This window comes from Scyliorhinus torazame, chromosome 16, assembly GCF_047496885.1.
Source record: "Scyliorhinus torazame isolate Kashiwa2021f chromosome 16, sScyTor2.1, whole genome shotgun sequence".
Taxonomy (NCBI): domain Eukaryota; kingdom Metazoa; phylum Chordata; class Chondrichthyes; order Carcharhiniformes; family Scyliorhinidae; genus Scyliorhinus; species Scyliorhinus torazame.
In genome coordinates, this window is record NC_092722.1 from 148,076,073 (window position 1) to 148,091,066 (window position 14,994).

At 50.8% G+C, this 14,994-nt stretch overlaps 1 protein-coding gene across 8 annotated transcripts in view; it reads right to left on the reverse strand.

Annotated features, from left to right (window-relative positions):
- The window catches only part of ptprea (protein tyrosine phosphatase receptor type Ea), a 452,659-nt gene that overhangs the window by 75,349 nt on the left and 362,316 nt on the right, over nt 1-14,994 (reverse strand). For 7 of the 8 annotated variants that reach the window (XM_072479190.1, XM_072479192.1, XM_072479196.1 and 4 more), the window contains one exon: nt 11,122-11,204. In XM_072479190.1, coding sequence (XP_072335291.1) covers nt 11,122-11,200 — 79 coding nt within the window. In that variant the 5' untranslated portion in view covers nt 11,201-11,204. Of the gene's footprint in view, nt 1-11,121; nt 11,205-14,994 lie in introns of those variants that run through there. The other variant, XM_072479199.1, reaches the window with a different exon arrangement.

Genomic DNA, 14,994 nt, shown 5'->3' on the forward strand with positions numbered 1-14,994 from the left:
TGGGCATGAGTACACTGCCGGCGGGGCCAGAGAATCCTGCTGCCAGAGAACGGCTGGGGAATTCGGGCCCTGCTGTATGCCCGGCCTCGCTGGCCCAGTGTGGGGAATATTTTTGCCACAAAATTTGGAAGTGGTTTTGAAAAAAAGTTAAAGGGCGAAGGTTTCCCAGAAATCAGCAAAGACCAATGGTGGGTGGGAATAGCGGTGTTGAAGGCGGCGACAGCAATGGATTGGATTGGATTGGATTTGTTTATTGTCACGTGTACCGAGGTACAGTGAAAAGTATTTTTCTGCGAGCAGCTCAACAGATCATTAAGTACATGGGAAGAAAAGGGAATAAAAGAAAATACATAATAGGGCAACACAAGGTATACAATGTAACTGCATAAGCACCGGCATCGGATGAAGCGTACGGGGTGTAGTGTTAATGAGGTCAGTCGAGGGGATGGAGAATCAGTCGAGGCGGAAGAATCTGCGGATTCTGGGCCTCCCGGAGGGGCTGGAGGGGCCGGACGTGGGGGCCTATGTGGTCACCATGTTGAACTCGCTGATGGGAGCGGGGTCCTTCCAGGGGCCCCTGGAGCTGGAAGGGGCCCATAGAGTGCTGGCAAGGAGGCCCAAGGCTAACGAGCCTCCGCGGGCGGTGCTGGTGCGGTTCCATCGGTTCGTCGATCGGGAGTGTGTGCTCAGGTGGGCCAAGAAGGAGAGGAGCAGCAGGTGGGAGAACACGGAGGTTCAAATAAACCAGGACTGGAGTGCAGAGGTGGCGAAGAGGAGGGCCGGGTACAATCGAGCAAAGGCGGTGCTGCACAGGAAGGGGGTAAAGTTTGGCATATTGCAGCCGGCGCGACTGTGGGTCACCTACAAGGACCGGCACCATTATTTTGAGTCTCCGGAGGAGGTGTGCGCCTTTGTTCAGGCCGAGAAGTTGGACACAGATTGAGGGTCGGGATGGGCGATTGGGGACTGCGGTTGATATGTTATGTTTATTTATTTATTTTTCTCGAGGGGGGAGGCCTTTGTATTGCTCTGGGTTTCTTTTTCTCTGTGTTTTTCTCTTTCGGGTTGGTGAGGGTGGCTGGGGCGGGTTGGGCACGGTTTTGGTTGGGTCGGTTGGGGGGGCTCTTGGAGGGGGGGTAGGTAAACGGAACAGGGGTGGTGGCCGGCGGTGAGATGGGGCCCCGCGGGGGAGGGGGAGGCCCGAGTCGGGGGTGAGGGGAGTGGGCCTGTAAAAGGAGCTGTGTCAGAGGTGGCGGGGCCGGGTAGGTGGAAAGCGCGGGCTTTTTCCCGCGCTGAAGACTGGAGGGGGCGGGGCCGGGGCGGGGAAGCGAGGGTTGTTTCCCGTGCTTAGAACGGAAGGGGGAGGAGGGAGAGCCTATGGATGGGGAACGGGAGAGGAGGGTGTGTCACACAATGGGAGGAGTCGAAGGAGAGGTGGGAGTGGCCGGGGTCAGCAGGAGTCAGCTGACTTGCGGAAGTGCAATGGGGGGAGTAAATCAGCTAGGATGGGTCCTAGCCGTGGGGGGGGAGGGGGGGTGGCGGAATCGAGTTGCTGCTGCTATGATCAAGGAGGAGCTGGAGCGAGTGGGGGAGGTTGAGACGGGGGTATGCCGCTGAGGGAAACGGGCCGGGTGTGGGGTGCGGGCGCGTGGCTGGCCGAGGAGGGGGTCATGGCTAGTCGGCGGGGGACGGGGGCGGGTAGCCCCCTGATCCGGCTGATAACCTGGAATGTAAGGGGACTGAATGGGCCGGTTAAGCGGGCCCACGTGTTCCCGCAACTGAAGGGGCTCAAGGCGGATGTGGTTATGCTCCAGGAGACACACCTGAAGGTGGTAGACCAGGTAAGACCGAGGAAAGGGTGGGTAGGTCAGGTGTTTCACTCGGGGCTGGATGCCAAAAATCGAGGGGTGGCGATCTTGGTGGGAAAGGTGGTGTCATTCGAGGCGTCGAGCATTGTGGCAGATAATGGCGGTAGGTACATAATGGTAAGTGGTAAGTTGCAGGGAGAGAGGGTGGTACTGGTCAATGTGTATGCCCTGAACTGGGACGATGCGGGTTTAATGCGGCGTATGTTGGGTCGGATCCCAGACTTGGAAGTGAGGGGCCTGATAATGGGGGGAGACTTTAACACGGTGCTGGATCCGGCACTGGATCTCTCCAGGTCTAGGAAGGGTAGGAAGCCGGCGGCGGCTAGAGTGCTGAGGGGGTTTATGGACCAGATGGGAGGGGTGGACCCTTGGAGATTTGCAAGGCCGGGGGATAGGGTATTTTCATTCTTCTCACATGTCCATAAGGATTATTCCCGAATCGACTTTTTTGTTTTGAGTAGGGCGCTGATAGCGAGAGTAGAGGATACTGAGTATTCGGCAATATCCATTTGGGTGGACTTGGAGATGGGGGAGGAGAGGGACCAGCGCCCGCTGTGGCGCTTGGAGGTGGGGCTGTTGGCGGACGAGGAGGTGAGCAAGCGGGTCCGAGGAAGTATAGAGAGGTACTTGGAGTCCAACGACAACGGGGAGGTCTGAGTGGGGATGTTATGGGAGGCACTGAAGGCGGTGGTGAGGGGAGAGCTGATTTCCATTACGGCCCACAAGGAGCGGAGGAAGCAGGGGGAGAGGGAGAGGCTGGTGGAGGAGATGGTGAGGGTAGACAGGAGGTATGCAGAGGAGCCCGAGGAAGGATTGTTGAGGAAGAGGCGTAGCCTCCAGGCCGAATTCGACCTGGTGACCACCAGGAAGGCGGAGGTGCAGTGGAGGAAGGCCCAGGGGCAGATTTACGAGTATGGGGAAAAGGCAAGCCGGATGCTGGCGCATCAGCTTCGGAAGCGGGACGCAGCTAGGGAGATCGGGGGAGTTAAGGACAGGGGAGGGAGTGTGGTGCGGAGTGGGGTTGGCATCAATGGGGTCTTCAGGGACTTTTACAAGGAATTGTACGGATCCGAGCCCTCACGGGCGGAGGGAGGGATGGGCCGCCTCCTGGACCAATTGAGGTTTCTAAAGGTGGAAGAGGGACTGGTGGCGGGATTGGGGGCCCCGATTGGGCTGGAGGAGCTGATCAAAGGGATAGGAAGCATGCAGGCGGGGAAGGCACCGGGGCCGGATGGTTTCCCGGTCGAGTTCTATAAAAAATATATGGACCTGTTGGGCCCGCTGTTAGTCAGGACCTTTAATGAGGCAAGGGAGGGGGGGGCTTCGCCCCCGACGATGTCCCGGGCAGTGATCTCCTTGATCCTGAAGCGGGACAAGGATCCCCTGCAATGTGGGTCTTACAGACCGATTTCGTTGCTAAATGTAGATGCCAAGGTGCTGGCGAAGGTCTTAGCCATGAGGATTGAGGATTGTGTGCCGCAGATCATCAATGAAGACCAGATGGGGTTTGTGAAGGGGAGACAGTTTTTGAACGTTATCATGATGCCGGCGAGGGAGGCGGAGGCGGAGATAGTGGTGGCGATGGACGCTGAGAAAGCCTTCGATAGGGTAGAGTGGGGGTACCTGTGGGAGGTGCTGAAGAGGTTCGGGTTTGGGGAGGGGTTTGTCAGGTGGGTTAGGCTGTTGTATGAGGTCCCGATGGCGAGTGTGGCCACAAACAGGAGGAGGTCCGAGTACTTTCAGTTGCACCGAGGGACGAGACAGGGGTGTCCCTTGTTCCCCCTGCTCTTCGCAGTGGCGATTGAACCCCTGGCTATGGCACTGAGGGAGTCAAGGAACTGGAGGGGGTTGGTGCGGGTGGGGAGGAGCATAGGGTGTCACTTTATGCGGACGACCTGCTGCTGTATATGGCGGACCCGGTGGGAGGAATGCCGGAGGTAATGAGGATTCTTAGGGAATTCGGGGACTTTTCGGGGTACAAGCTCAACATGGGGAAGAGCGAGCTGTTCGTAGTTCATCCAGGGGACCAGGAGAGGGGGATTGGTGAGCTCACACTAAAAAGGGCGGAGAGGAGCTTCAGGTATTTGGGGGTCCAGGTGGCCAGGAGCTGGGGGCCCTGCATAGGCTTAATTTTACAAGGCTGGTGGAGCAAATGGAGGAGGAGTTCAAGGGGTGTGACGCGTTGCCGCTGTCCTTGGCGGGTAGGGTACAGTCAATCAAAATGACGGTGCTTCCAAGGTTTTTGTTCCTGTTGCAGTGCCTCCCCGTGTTTATCCCAAAGGCTTTTTTCAGGCGGGTTAACAGGAGTACAATGGGGCTTGTGTGGGCGTGAGGGACTCAGAGGGTGAGAAGGGTGTTCCTGGAGAAGAGTAGAGATGGGGGGGACTGGCGCTGCCTAACCTCTGTGGGTACTACTGGGCCGCCAATGCGATGATGATGCGCAAGTGGGTGATGGAGGGGGAGGGGGCTGCATGGAAGAGGCTGGAGACGGCGTCTTGTGTGGGTACGAGTCTGGGGGCGCTGGCAACGTGCCGCTGCCGTTCCCTCCAATGAGGTATACCACGAGCCCGGTGGTGATGGCTGCCCTCAAAATTTGGGGGCAGTGGAGGCGGCACAGGGGAGAAGTTGGGGCCTTGGCGTGGACCCCATTACGGGGGAACCACCGGTTTGCCCCAGGAAGAACAGGTGGAGGGTTTGCGGGGCGGCACAGGGCAGGCATACGAAAGTTGGGGGACCTGTTTGTGGACGGGAAGTTCGCGAGCCTGGGTGAGCTGGAGGAGAAGTACGGGCTCCCCCCGGGGAACACCTTCAGGTACTTACAGGTAAGGGTATTTGCCAGACAGCAGTTGGTGGAATTCCCACGGCTACTGTCACACACAGTACAGGACAGGGTGCTCTCGGGGGGGTGCGTGGGAGTGGGGAAGATCTCGTAAACTTACCAGGTGATGCAGGAGGAGGAGGAGGCCTCGGTGGTGGAGGTAAAAGGGAAGTGGGAGGAGGAGTTGGGAGAGGAAATTGAGGAAGGGACGTGGACAGATGCCCTGGGGAGGGTGAACTCTTCCTCATCGTGCGCGAGGCTCAGCCTCATACAGTTTAAGGTGCTGCACAGGGCATGACCGGGACAAGGTTGAGACGGTTTTTTTGGGGTGAGGACAGGTGTGTTAGATGCTCAGGGAGCCCAGCAAACCACATCCATATGTTCTGGGCATGCCCAGCGCTGGAGGAATTTGCGAAGGGCATAGCGAGGGCGGTGTCGAGGGTGGTAGGATCCAGGATCAAACCGGGATGGGGGCTCGCAATATTTGGGGTGGCAGGGGAGCCGGGAGTGCAGGAGGCGAAAGAGGCCGGAATTCTGGCCTTTGCGTCCCTGGTAGCCCGGCGAAGAATTCTTCTTCAGTGGAAGGATGCGAGGCCCCCAAGCGTGGAATCCTCGATCAGTGATATGGCAGTGTTCATTAAGTTGGAGAGGGTGAAATTCACCTTGAGAGGGTCGGTACAAGGGTTCTTTAGGCGGTGGCAACCGTTCTTAGACTTCCTGGCAGAACGATAGACATTGGTCAATGGCAGCAGCAGCTCGTGAGGGGGGGGGGGTTTACTTTATTTTTGTTTGTGTTATTTACACTGAAGGGTCTGAGGGGGTGTATATACCTGTTGTGTTAAGTCGGGGTGTTATTGTTCATTTATTATTTATGTACGGGGGGTGTATGGGGGGTTGCTTTTCTAGATTGTGTTTTGTACTTAATCCTGTTGGGTTCTTTTTTTCATTTTGTTATTGATATTTTATAAAAACCTTTAATAAAAATTATTTTGAAAAAAAAAGTTAATGAGGTCAGTCCATAAGAGGGTCATTTAGGAGTCTGGTAACAGCGGGGAGAAGCTGTTTTTGAGTCTGTTCGTGCGTGTTCTCAGACTTCTGTATCTCCTGCCCGATGGAAGAAGTTGGAAGGGTGAGTAAGCCGGGTGGGAGGGATCTTTGATTATGCTGCCCGCTTTCCCCAGGCAGCAGGAGGCATAGATGGAGTCAATGGATGGTAGGCAGGTGTGTGTGATGGACTGGGCTGTGTTCACGACTCTCTGAAGTTTCTTGTGGTCCTTGGCCGAGCAGTTGCCATACCAGGCTGTGATGCATCCTGATAGGATGCTTTCTATGGTGCATCTGTAATCGTTGGTGAGAGTTAATGTGGACAAGGTGAATTTCCTTAGTTTCCTGAGGAAGTATAGGCGCTGTTGTGCTTTCTTGGTGGTAGCGTCGATGTGGGTGGACCAGGACTGATTTTTTCAGATGTGCACCCCGAGGAATTTGAAACTGCTAACCATCTCCACCTCGGCCCCGTTGATGCTGACAGGGGTGTGTATGATACTTTGCTTTCTGAAGTCAATGACCAGCTCTTTAGTTTTGCTGGCATTGAGGGAGAGATTGTTGTCGCTGCACCACTCCACTAGGTTCTCTATCTCCCGCCTGTATTCGGACTCGTCGTTATTCGAGATCCGGCCCACTATGGTTGTATTGTCAGCAAACTTGTAGATGGAGCTGGAACCAAATTTTGCCACGCAGTCTTGTGTGTACAGGGAGTAGAGTAGGGGGCTAAGTACGCAGCCTTGCGGGGCCCCGGTATTGAGGACTATTGTGGAGGAGGTGTTGTTGTTCATTCTTACTGATTGTGGTCTTGGGTCAGAAAGTCGATGATCCAGTTGCAGAGTGGGGAGCCAAGTCCTAGGTTTTGAAGCTTTGATATGAGCTTGGCTGGGATTATGGTGTTAAAGGTGGAGCTGTAGTCAATAAATAGGAGTCTGATCTAGGAGTCCTTGTTGTCGAGATGCTCTAGGGATGAGTGTAGGGCCAGGGAAATGGCATCTGCTGTGGACCGGTTGCGACAGTATGCGAATTGCAGAGGATCAAGGCGTTCTGGGAGTATGGAGGTGATGCGTTTCATGATCAACCTCTCGAAGCACTTCATTACGACTGAAGTCAGGGCCACCGTACGGTAGTCATTGAGGCACGTTGCCTGGTTCTTCTTTGGCACCGGTATGATGGTGGTCTTCCTGAAGCAGATGGGGACCTCGGAGTGGAGCAGGGACAGGTTAAAGATGTCCGCGAACACCTCTGCCACCTGGTCTGTGTAGGCTCTGAGTGCACGACCAGAGATCCCGTCCGGGCCCGTCACCTTCCGAGGGTTCACTTTCAGGAAGGCCGATCTAACTTTGGAAGCTGTGATGGTGGAATAGGGTGAGTTATGGGCTGCTGGGGCACTCGACGGCGGATTGTTGGTTTCCTGCTTGAACCGAGCACAGAATGGATTGAGTTCATCGGGGAGGGGTGCGCTGCTGCTGGAGATACTGCTCGGCTTCGCTTTGTAGCCCGTTATGTTGTTTAGTCCTTGCCACAACCGCCGAGAGTCTGTCTGTGATGCTAGCTTGGTTTGATATTCTCTCTTGGCATCTTGGATGGCTTTGCGGAGGTCGTACCTGAATTTCTTGTATAGGTCAGGGTCGTCTGACTTGAACGCCTCAGACCTATCCTTCAGTGGGGAGTCACTCTCGTGATTGTGCCATGGTTTCCGGTTGGGGAACGTACGTACTGCTTTCTTTGGCACGCAGTCGACCACACATTTGCTGATGAAGTCTGTGACGGTGGTGTCATACTCATTTAAGTTGGTCACAGAGTTCTTAAATATGGACCAGTCCACCGTCTCTAAGCAGTCACGTAAGAGCTCTTCTGTTTCCTCGGACCAGCACAGCACGACCTTCTTAGCTGAATTCTTCTGCTTGAGTTTCTGCTTGTATGCCGGGAGAAGGAGCAACGTCTTATGGTCTGATTTCCTGAAGTGCGGTCAGGGGATGGGACGGTAGGCGCCCTTGATTTTTGAGTAGCAGTGGTCAAGAATGTTGTCGCCCCTGGTGGGACAGGAGATGTGCTGGTGGAATTTTGGCTGGTAGAATTTTGGCAGTACACCCTTGAGGTTGGCGTTGTTGAAGTCTCCGGTCACGATGAACAAGGCCTCCGGGTGTTCTGTTTCGTAGTTGTTTATAACTGTGTACAGTTCGTCCAGCGCCTTTCTCACTTCTGCCTGGGGTGGGATGTAGACCGCTGCAATAATGGCTAAGTGAACTCACGTGGAAGATAGTATGGGCGGCACTTCACGGTCCGGTATTCCAGGTCTGGGGAGCAGTAGGTCGCCAGGGTCTCCACATCCAAGCACCAGGAGGAGTTGATGAGGAGGCAAACCCCTCCACCCTTTGCTTTGCCTGATGACGAGGTGCGGTCTTCCCGGTACATTGAGAAGCCTTCAGGTTGTATGGCACTGTCCAGCGAGGCGGGAGTGAGCCATGTCTCTGTGAAACAGAGCACACAGCAGTCTCTTACTTCCCTCTGAGAGGTAAGTCTAGCGTTAAGTTCATCCAACTTGTTTTCGATCGCTTGGACGTTTGCCAGGAGTATGCTGGGGAGAGGGGTCTTGAAACTGCAGACCGCCACGTTTCTCTCGCTTCCTCGGTTGGCGGCTGTGGCTGGATGGTCCTGGGATCCGTTGGGAGAATTCAGACCTTGTGGGAGGTAGGTTGCGTCTGGCGTGTCCAGGGTGCTGGCGGGGACCAGGGCGCTGGTTACGTTTCCAGGGTCGTGTCTGGCAGGGTCCCGGTTGAGGTAGTGGCTTTTTATGACTTCTAGTCTCGGACTTTGAAAGAAAACAAAGAAGGTTTACTTCATGGCGAGTCCTCCGCCTGCCGTTGGGCGAATACCAGCGGTGGCAGGATGAAACCCTTAAGTGGGCATTAATTGCCCACTTAAAGGGCCTCAGTTGGCAGTGGAGCAGGAAGACTATCCAAGGGCCTTACCACCACAGACTTAATCAGGGCAGAGGTAGGAAGGTGGCGGATTCCTCACTTGCCACCCTTCCGCCTCACCATCACCAAACTCACCATGCCTGAGAAGAATTCAATTCCACCAGGTTGTGGAATGTATATGGTGCACATAACTTCATGTCCATTATAAAGGAAATGTAATACTGATATACACCACAGAAGGAAATTCTTCATGTACACAGCAAATTTAGTTCCTTTAGAAATGGAATTGTGAGGTGGAGTGCTCAGATTAGACTATCAGGTTCTGGGTGGGAGAGTCACAAACTCAACACTGCATAGTTTCACATTCTTGTATAATTTTGACTGCATTAGTTCTCCAGCATCATGTGTAACAAATCAAAAGTACAAGAACCTAAGAGCAACCTGAGGATCATTTTGTTTAGCTTGCTGCCCATTGTAAATTAAATTTCTTTTCAACGTTAACAACTATCAACAGCTGAATATTTACACTTTGTTTTAGTGCAGAGTGCTTTGGCTGTCTCCAGTTCTGGTGAGCAATATTGTCGGGATAAATAGGCCCCATGTCACCACTAAACATCTGCTTGGTAGATAATGAAACTACACGCAAGGACAAGCTAGATCAGCATTCGCAGCTTGCAGCTGTACAGCACCATGGGCCAATTGCAGAAGCAAGTCTCTATCTAGCGCTTGTGCGAGCAAGTTAACATAATTTAAAGTTGCTGGAATATTTCATGGAGGTAGGGGCTGTTAGAACAGCAACGACACACAGGCAAGTAAATGGTGGTCAGTGGTGGGATCACAGTTCTTGGGAGTGCGGAGAGGGAGTGCGTTGAGGGAGGAAAAGACCATTGGCTAGGGGGAGGGAGAGCATTTGGGGGTTGGGGAGTCTGGAGGTTAGGCTCAGAAAGAAAATACATCAGCGTTGAGGGCCAGATCCTGAAGGGTGTGGATTGGGTAGCTTAGGGTTGGACGTAGCAGTACTTGCAAGTTAATAACTCACCAATTTTTCTCTGTTTTGGATCAGTTTCCCCAAGTAGAGCCAGCTTTGACACTGGCTGCCTCCAGGCAAGCTTTGATGTGGGGACCTGAAGCAGGTGAACATCCCTTCTCTTGCATATGTAAACAGCCTCATATCTCCCTCATGCATATGAAGGGTGACCATTGTTTGTTTTTGCACAATATGGTGTACCAAGAGACTGGATTGCTTATCATTTTTTGACAGATGGTTGCCCTTTGTGTTCTCAAATTAAATTGTGGAAGTGAATAGTAAATGCACTTGTATTGAACAAAATTAGATATGTAACATCCCAGAATATCTTCGACAGAGACTGGCAGTGAAGGTCATTTAACTTTTACCAATTTTGATTTATTCTCCACTAACCCTTGGGTTTAAATAGTCTGATAATGTGTTGATGGTGATGTTATTGATAAACTTTAGCTCCACGAGGTCTGTGCACAAATTCAGTGCAGTGGTGATCACTGCCCATGCATCTTTCCATCCTTTAACACTACATGGAGTAGCTGCCTTTATTTGTGCTGCAACACTTCTGGGAGCACTTCCTGCAGAAGCAGTGTCAGTGCCTGCACTAAAGATGACAAAAATCAAAAGAAGAGACAAGAAAATACAACACTGGTCTGGTTCCCTAGTGCTTAGTGCTTCCATCCCCACCTCCGCTTCTTTCTGCTTCTCCCAACTCTCTCCTGTGGCTACCACCGCTGCTCCCCACCACCATTCCCACTGGTTCCCCTTGTTGCCTCCCCCAGTCCCACCTACAGCCACCTCGTCGCTGTTTTACCGTACCCTTGCAAGCCCCTCCTTTGCCTTCCACTCCCCCTCAATGCTCCATTACGTCTTCCCATTGCCGTACACCCCCCCCCCCCCCCCCCAGCTCGCTGCTCCCTTTGTAGTTGCTGGCCTTACATCACTCCCTCCTGATCCCATCCCCTTGCTCCCTCCCACGGCCTTGCTTCTCCCTCCTGCTTCTTTTCACATCTCCGTTCATTGCTCACTGCCTGTTTGGGAAGTGGCGAGGGGCTGTAGTGAGCAAGAGGTTAGGGGTCGCAGGAGGGAGCGGGGAGCAAGTGGAAAATGGAGCAGTGATAAGCCATGGTGGGGAAGTGATGAGGGGAGAGAGCAGCAGGTGGGATCCGAGCTTTGGGAAGCAGATGGCAGGCAGTGAACACACAATTGTGATGCACGGGTACCGGTGGATGGAATGGAAGCCAACCCCGCAATTTCCTTTTCTTGTTCAGCAGTGTCAGGAGGTAGAGTGTAATTAAAATAACACTGTTCTTCTGGAACTTCTCCAACTTTTTCTTGATAAAGACTGTGCCCCTGCAAGAATCTACTTATCCACAGCAAAGCTACAAACAACAGATTTTAACGATCATCGCCACTAAACATGGACAATGCAAAAGCCACACTATTTACCTTTCAAGTTAGGTGATTTTGTCGAGTTTGGGGAGGTCGTAAAGTTTGAATTTGTTTCATCAGACGTGTTACTCATCATGGCACTGAAAAGGCAAAAGTATACAGTTATTCAACAAAACAATGTGGACAGAAATGTCAGATTACAGAGCTATTGATAGGTTAAGCGAATGAGCAGAACTGTGCTAAATGGATTTTAATGCAGGCAAATGTGATGTCATCCACTTTGGGCCCAAAAAAGTACAGAACAAGGTATTTTCTAAATGGCAAAAAGCAAGAAGCAGTGGAAGTCCATAGAGACATGGCGGTCCAAGTATATAAATTATTAACACAGCATGAACAGGTATGGAAAATAATCAAAAAGGCTAATTAAATGCTGGCCTTTATGTCCAGATAGAATCCAGGGATAGAATACAAGGGGAAAAAGTCATGCTTGAATCATGTAAAGCCTTCTTAGGCCACACATGAACTTTGAAAAGTTCTGGGCACCACACCTTAGAAAGGATACCCTGGGGGCAGCACGGTGGCGCAGTGGGTTAAGCCCTGCTGCCTCACGGCGCCCAGGCCCCAGGTTCGATCCCGGCTCTGGGTCACTGTCCTTGTGGAGGTTGCACATTCTCCCAGTGTTTGCGTGGGTTTCGCCCCCACAACCCAAGATGTGCAGGCTAGGTGGATTGGCCACGCTAAATTGCCCCTTAATTGGAAAAAAAGTAATTGGGTACTCTAAATTTATTTAAAAAAAAGAAAGGATACACTGGCCTTGGAGGAAGTGCAGTGTAGATTTATTAGAATGTTACCTGGACTCATATAATGGTTACGCTATATATGAGCAGAGATTCAACAATTGAAGGTTGGATTCCCAAGAATACAAAGGTCAGTGGGTGATTTGATCAAAGTTTCAAAATTTTAAGGGGAATAGTTGGGGCAGATAGAGAAAAACAATTTCCGTTCATTGGGGAGTCTAGGATTGGGAGCACAGTCAAAAATATTAGAGCTAGATCTTTCAGGAGAGAAATGATGAAGCACTTCCTCACACAAAGGTGATAGAATTTTGGAACTCTCTTCCACAAATGGCACTTGATGCTTGATAAATTATAAATTTTAAAACTGAAATTGCTAAATATTGATAACAAAAATATCAAGGGATATGTGAAAAGGTGGTTATGTGGAGTTAGACTACAGATCAGCCATAATCTCAATGATTGGTGGAACAGCTTCAAATGCTCTATGTTCCTACATTCTCAAGTTTGCATCATTTGCAAATGTAAAAATTTGACTCCTTATATCCAAGTATCGGTCATTGATACATAACAAAATGATCTATTATATGACAAAGCAACCACCAGTTTTAGAATACCAATCTTGTCTGATACTTATGGAACCTATGACAATATTTAGTGGTTGCATTAACAGTTGTAGTAAGCTCTAGGAAGCGATACAAGCTGAGAATTCAGTTTGCAAATTATGTGCACAAGTCTTAGAATTAGAGCATCCAACAAACAAACTGTGTGTCTGATATAGCTGGTGGCGAACTTCTTTTAAATTGGTTTATAAAGTGACTGAAAGTTAAAGAGGTGCTTGTGCATAAAGCTACTTTTAAACTTGGCTCAGTTCAGTCTCAGAACCTTTTCAGGCCTTGGGTAAGAGCAGAGTGTATTCCCTGATTGGACCAAGCAGGAAAAAATCCTTTTGCTTTAATCAGGTAAATGGCATTGCCAGATGATACATTGAAGAAGAATGCAACTGGTCCAGCCAGTTACTGCTGCTGAAATATGATTGAATTATAAGGCATGCACCCTGGAGGAGATGACAAAACTAGTTATATGCTCCTTGAAGCATCCAATGTGATGACGCACAAGGCAGATTAAGATCTTCTCCAAGTTACCAGAGCTGGCTGTTTTGCAAGATGGTGCAAATCAGTTGTGCTCACAATGATCCACGAACTTGCCTATCTCAGTAAGAAGTCTCACAACACCAGGTTAAAGTCCAACAGGTGTATTTCGAATCACTAGCTTTCGGAGCACTACTCCTTCCTCATTCACCTGAGGAAGGTGGTTTAGGGGCTGGTTTAGCACACTGGGCTAAATCGCTGGCTTTGAAAACAGACCAAGGCAGGCCAGCAGCACGGTTCAATTCCCGTACCAGCCTCCCCGAACAGGTGCCGGAATGTGGCGACGAGGGGCTTTTCACAGTAACTTCATTTGAAGCCTACTTGTGACAATAAGCGGTATACATTTCATTTCAGGAAGGAGCAGTGCTCCAAAAGCTAGTGATTCGAAACAAACCTGTTGGACTTTAACCTGGTGTTGTAAGACTTTTTACTGTGCTCACCCCAGTCCAACGCCGGCATCGCCACATCTTGCCTATCTAAGGAAACTGATGGAGAGAATAATCGCTTAGCATCTCCAACATTACTTTAACAGCATTGACTCCAACAGAGAAATTTCCTGCGTCTTTCACAGTGCATCCTCCAAATCTTTAACAAGAAAGGGTATATTGTTGATGTTCCTGGATGTGGAAAAGGCTTTTGACAGGATTTCAGACAATCGGCTACCATGTACACCATTTCCCAGCTTTCCGTTCCCTGTCAGCAAATTACACAGACTCCACATTTTCTGGCAGGGTACTCAATTGTTATTCAAAATAAGGATGAAGAAATTGCTGCCAGATTTTGCCGAATGCTAGTAGTTTCCGAGGCTCTGCTCCCAGTCTACTCTTGTTTCTCAGTTATATCAATTAAATCCCGCTCAAACAAAAGATTCTGCCCTCCTCACAGCGTGCAATGGGAACATTTTCCTACTGTTGGTCGTCAAGCACGAGGTGCCAGAACCTTGAAATCAGAGCCAGGCGCATTCAGGAGAAACATTAGGAATTACTTCTTCAAACAAAGGGTGTAGAAGTACGGCATTCTCCCGCAAAAAGCAGTGAACACTAGCTCAATCAATAGTTTTAAATCTAAGATTAAGAGTATTGAGGGATAATGAGCCAGGTTGAATGCATAGGGTGCGATTCAATGGCCATGCTGCGGCTGAAAAGCAGCTCTGCATGTCGCAACGTGGTCGATAAAAGCCAGGAGACCATGCTCCCAGGATCTACCCTGCTCGATCTCGTGAGACGTTGCAATGTAAATCACGGCCATTGTGGGAGGGATCACTTTTTGGCAAATCTGCATATTAGAACGAGACAGTTAGTCTCACTCTAATGTGCAGATTCCCAAGGTACCTGAGGCTTCTAATGTGCAGATTCCCAAGTACGAAGTCTTACAACACCAGGTTAAAGTCCAACAGGTTTGTTTCGATGTCACTAGCTTTCGGAGCGCTGCTCTTTCCTCAGGTGAATGAAGAGGTCTGATCCAGAAACACATATATAGACAAATTCAAAGATGCCAAACAATGCTAGGAATGCGAGCATTAGCAGGTGATTAAATCTTTACAGATCCAGAGATGGGGTAACCCCAGGTTAAAGAGGTGTGAATTGTATCAAGCCAGGACAGCTGGTAGGATTTCGCAGGCCAGGTGGTGGGGGATGAATGTAATGTGACATGAATCCCAGGTCCCGGTTGAGGCCGCACTCATGTGTGCGGAACTTGGCTATAAGTTTCTGCTCGGCGATTCTGCGTTGTCGCCTGTTCGGGGAGGCCGGTACGGGAATTGAACCCGCGCTGCTGTCTTTGTTCTGCATTACAAACCCGCTGTTTAGCCCACTGTGCTAAACCACTGTCGGTCACGCATTGGACTCCTCAGTCACCATTTATATTGTGGAAGCAAGTCATCCTCAACTCCGAGGGACTACATAAAGGAGAAGAAGGAAATAAGAGCAGAAAAAAGCCCAAGGTTCTGGGCTGACCTCGAGGAATGGGAACTTTTCTGTCTAAGG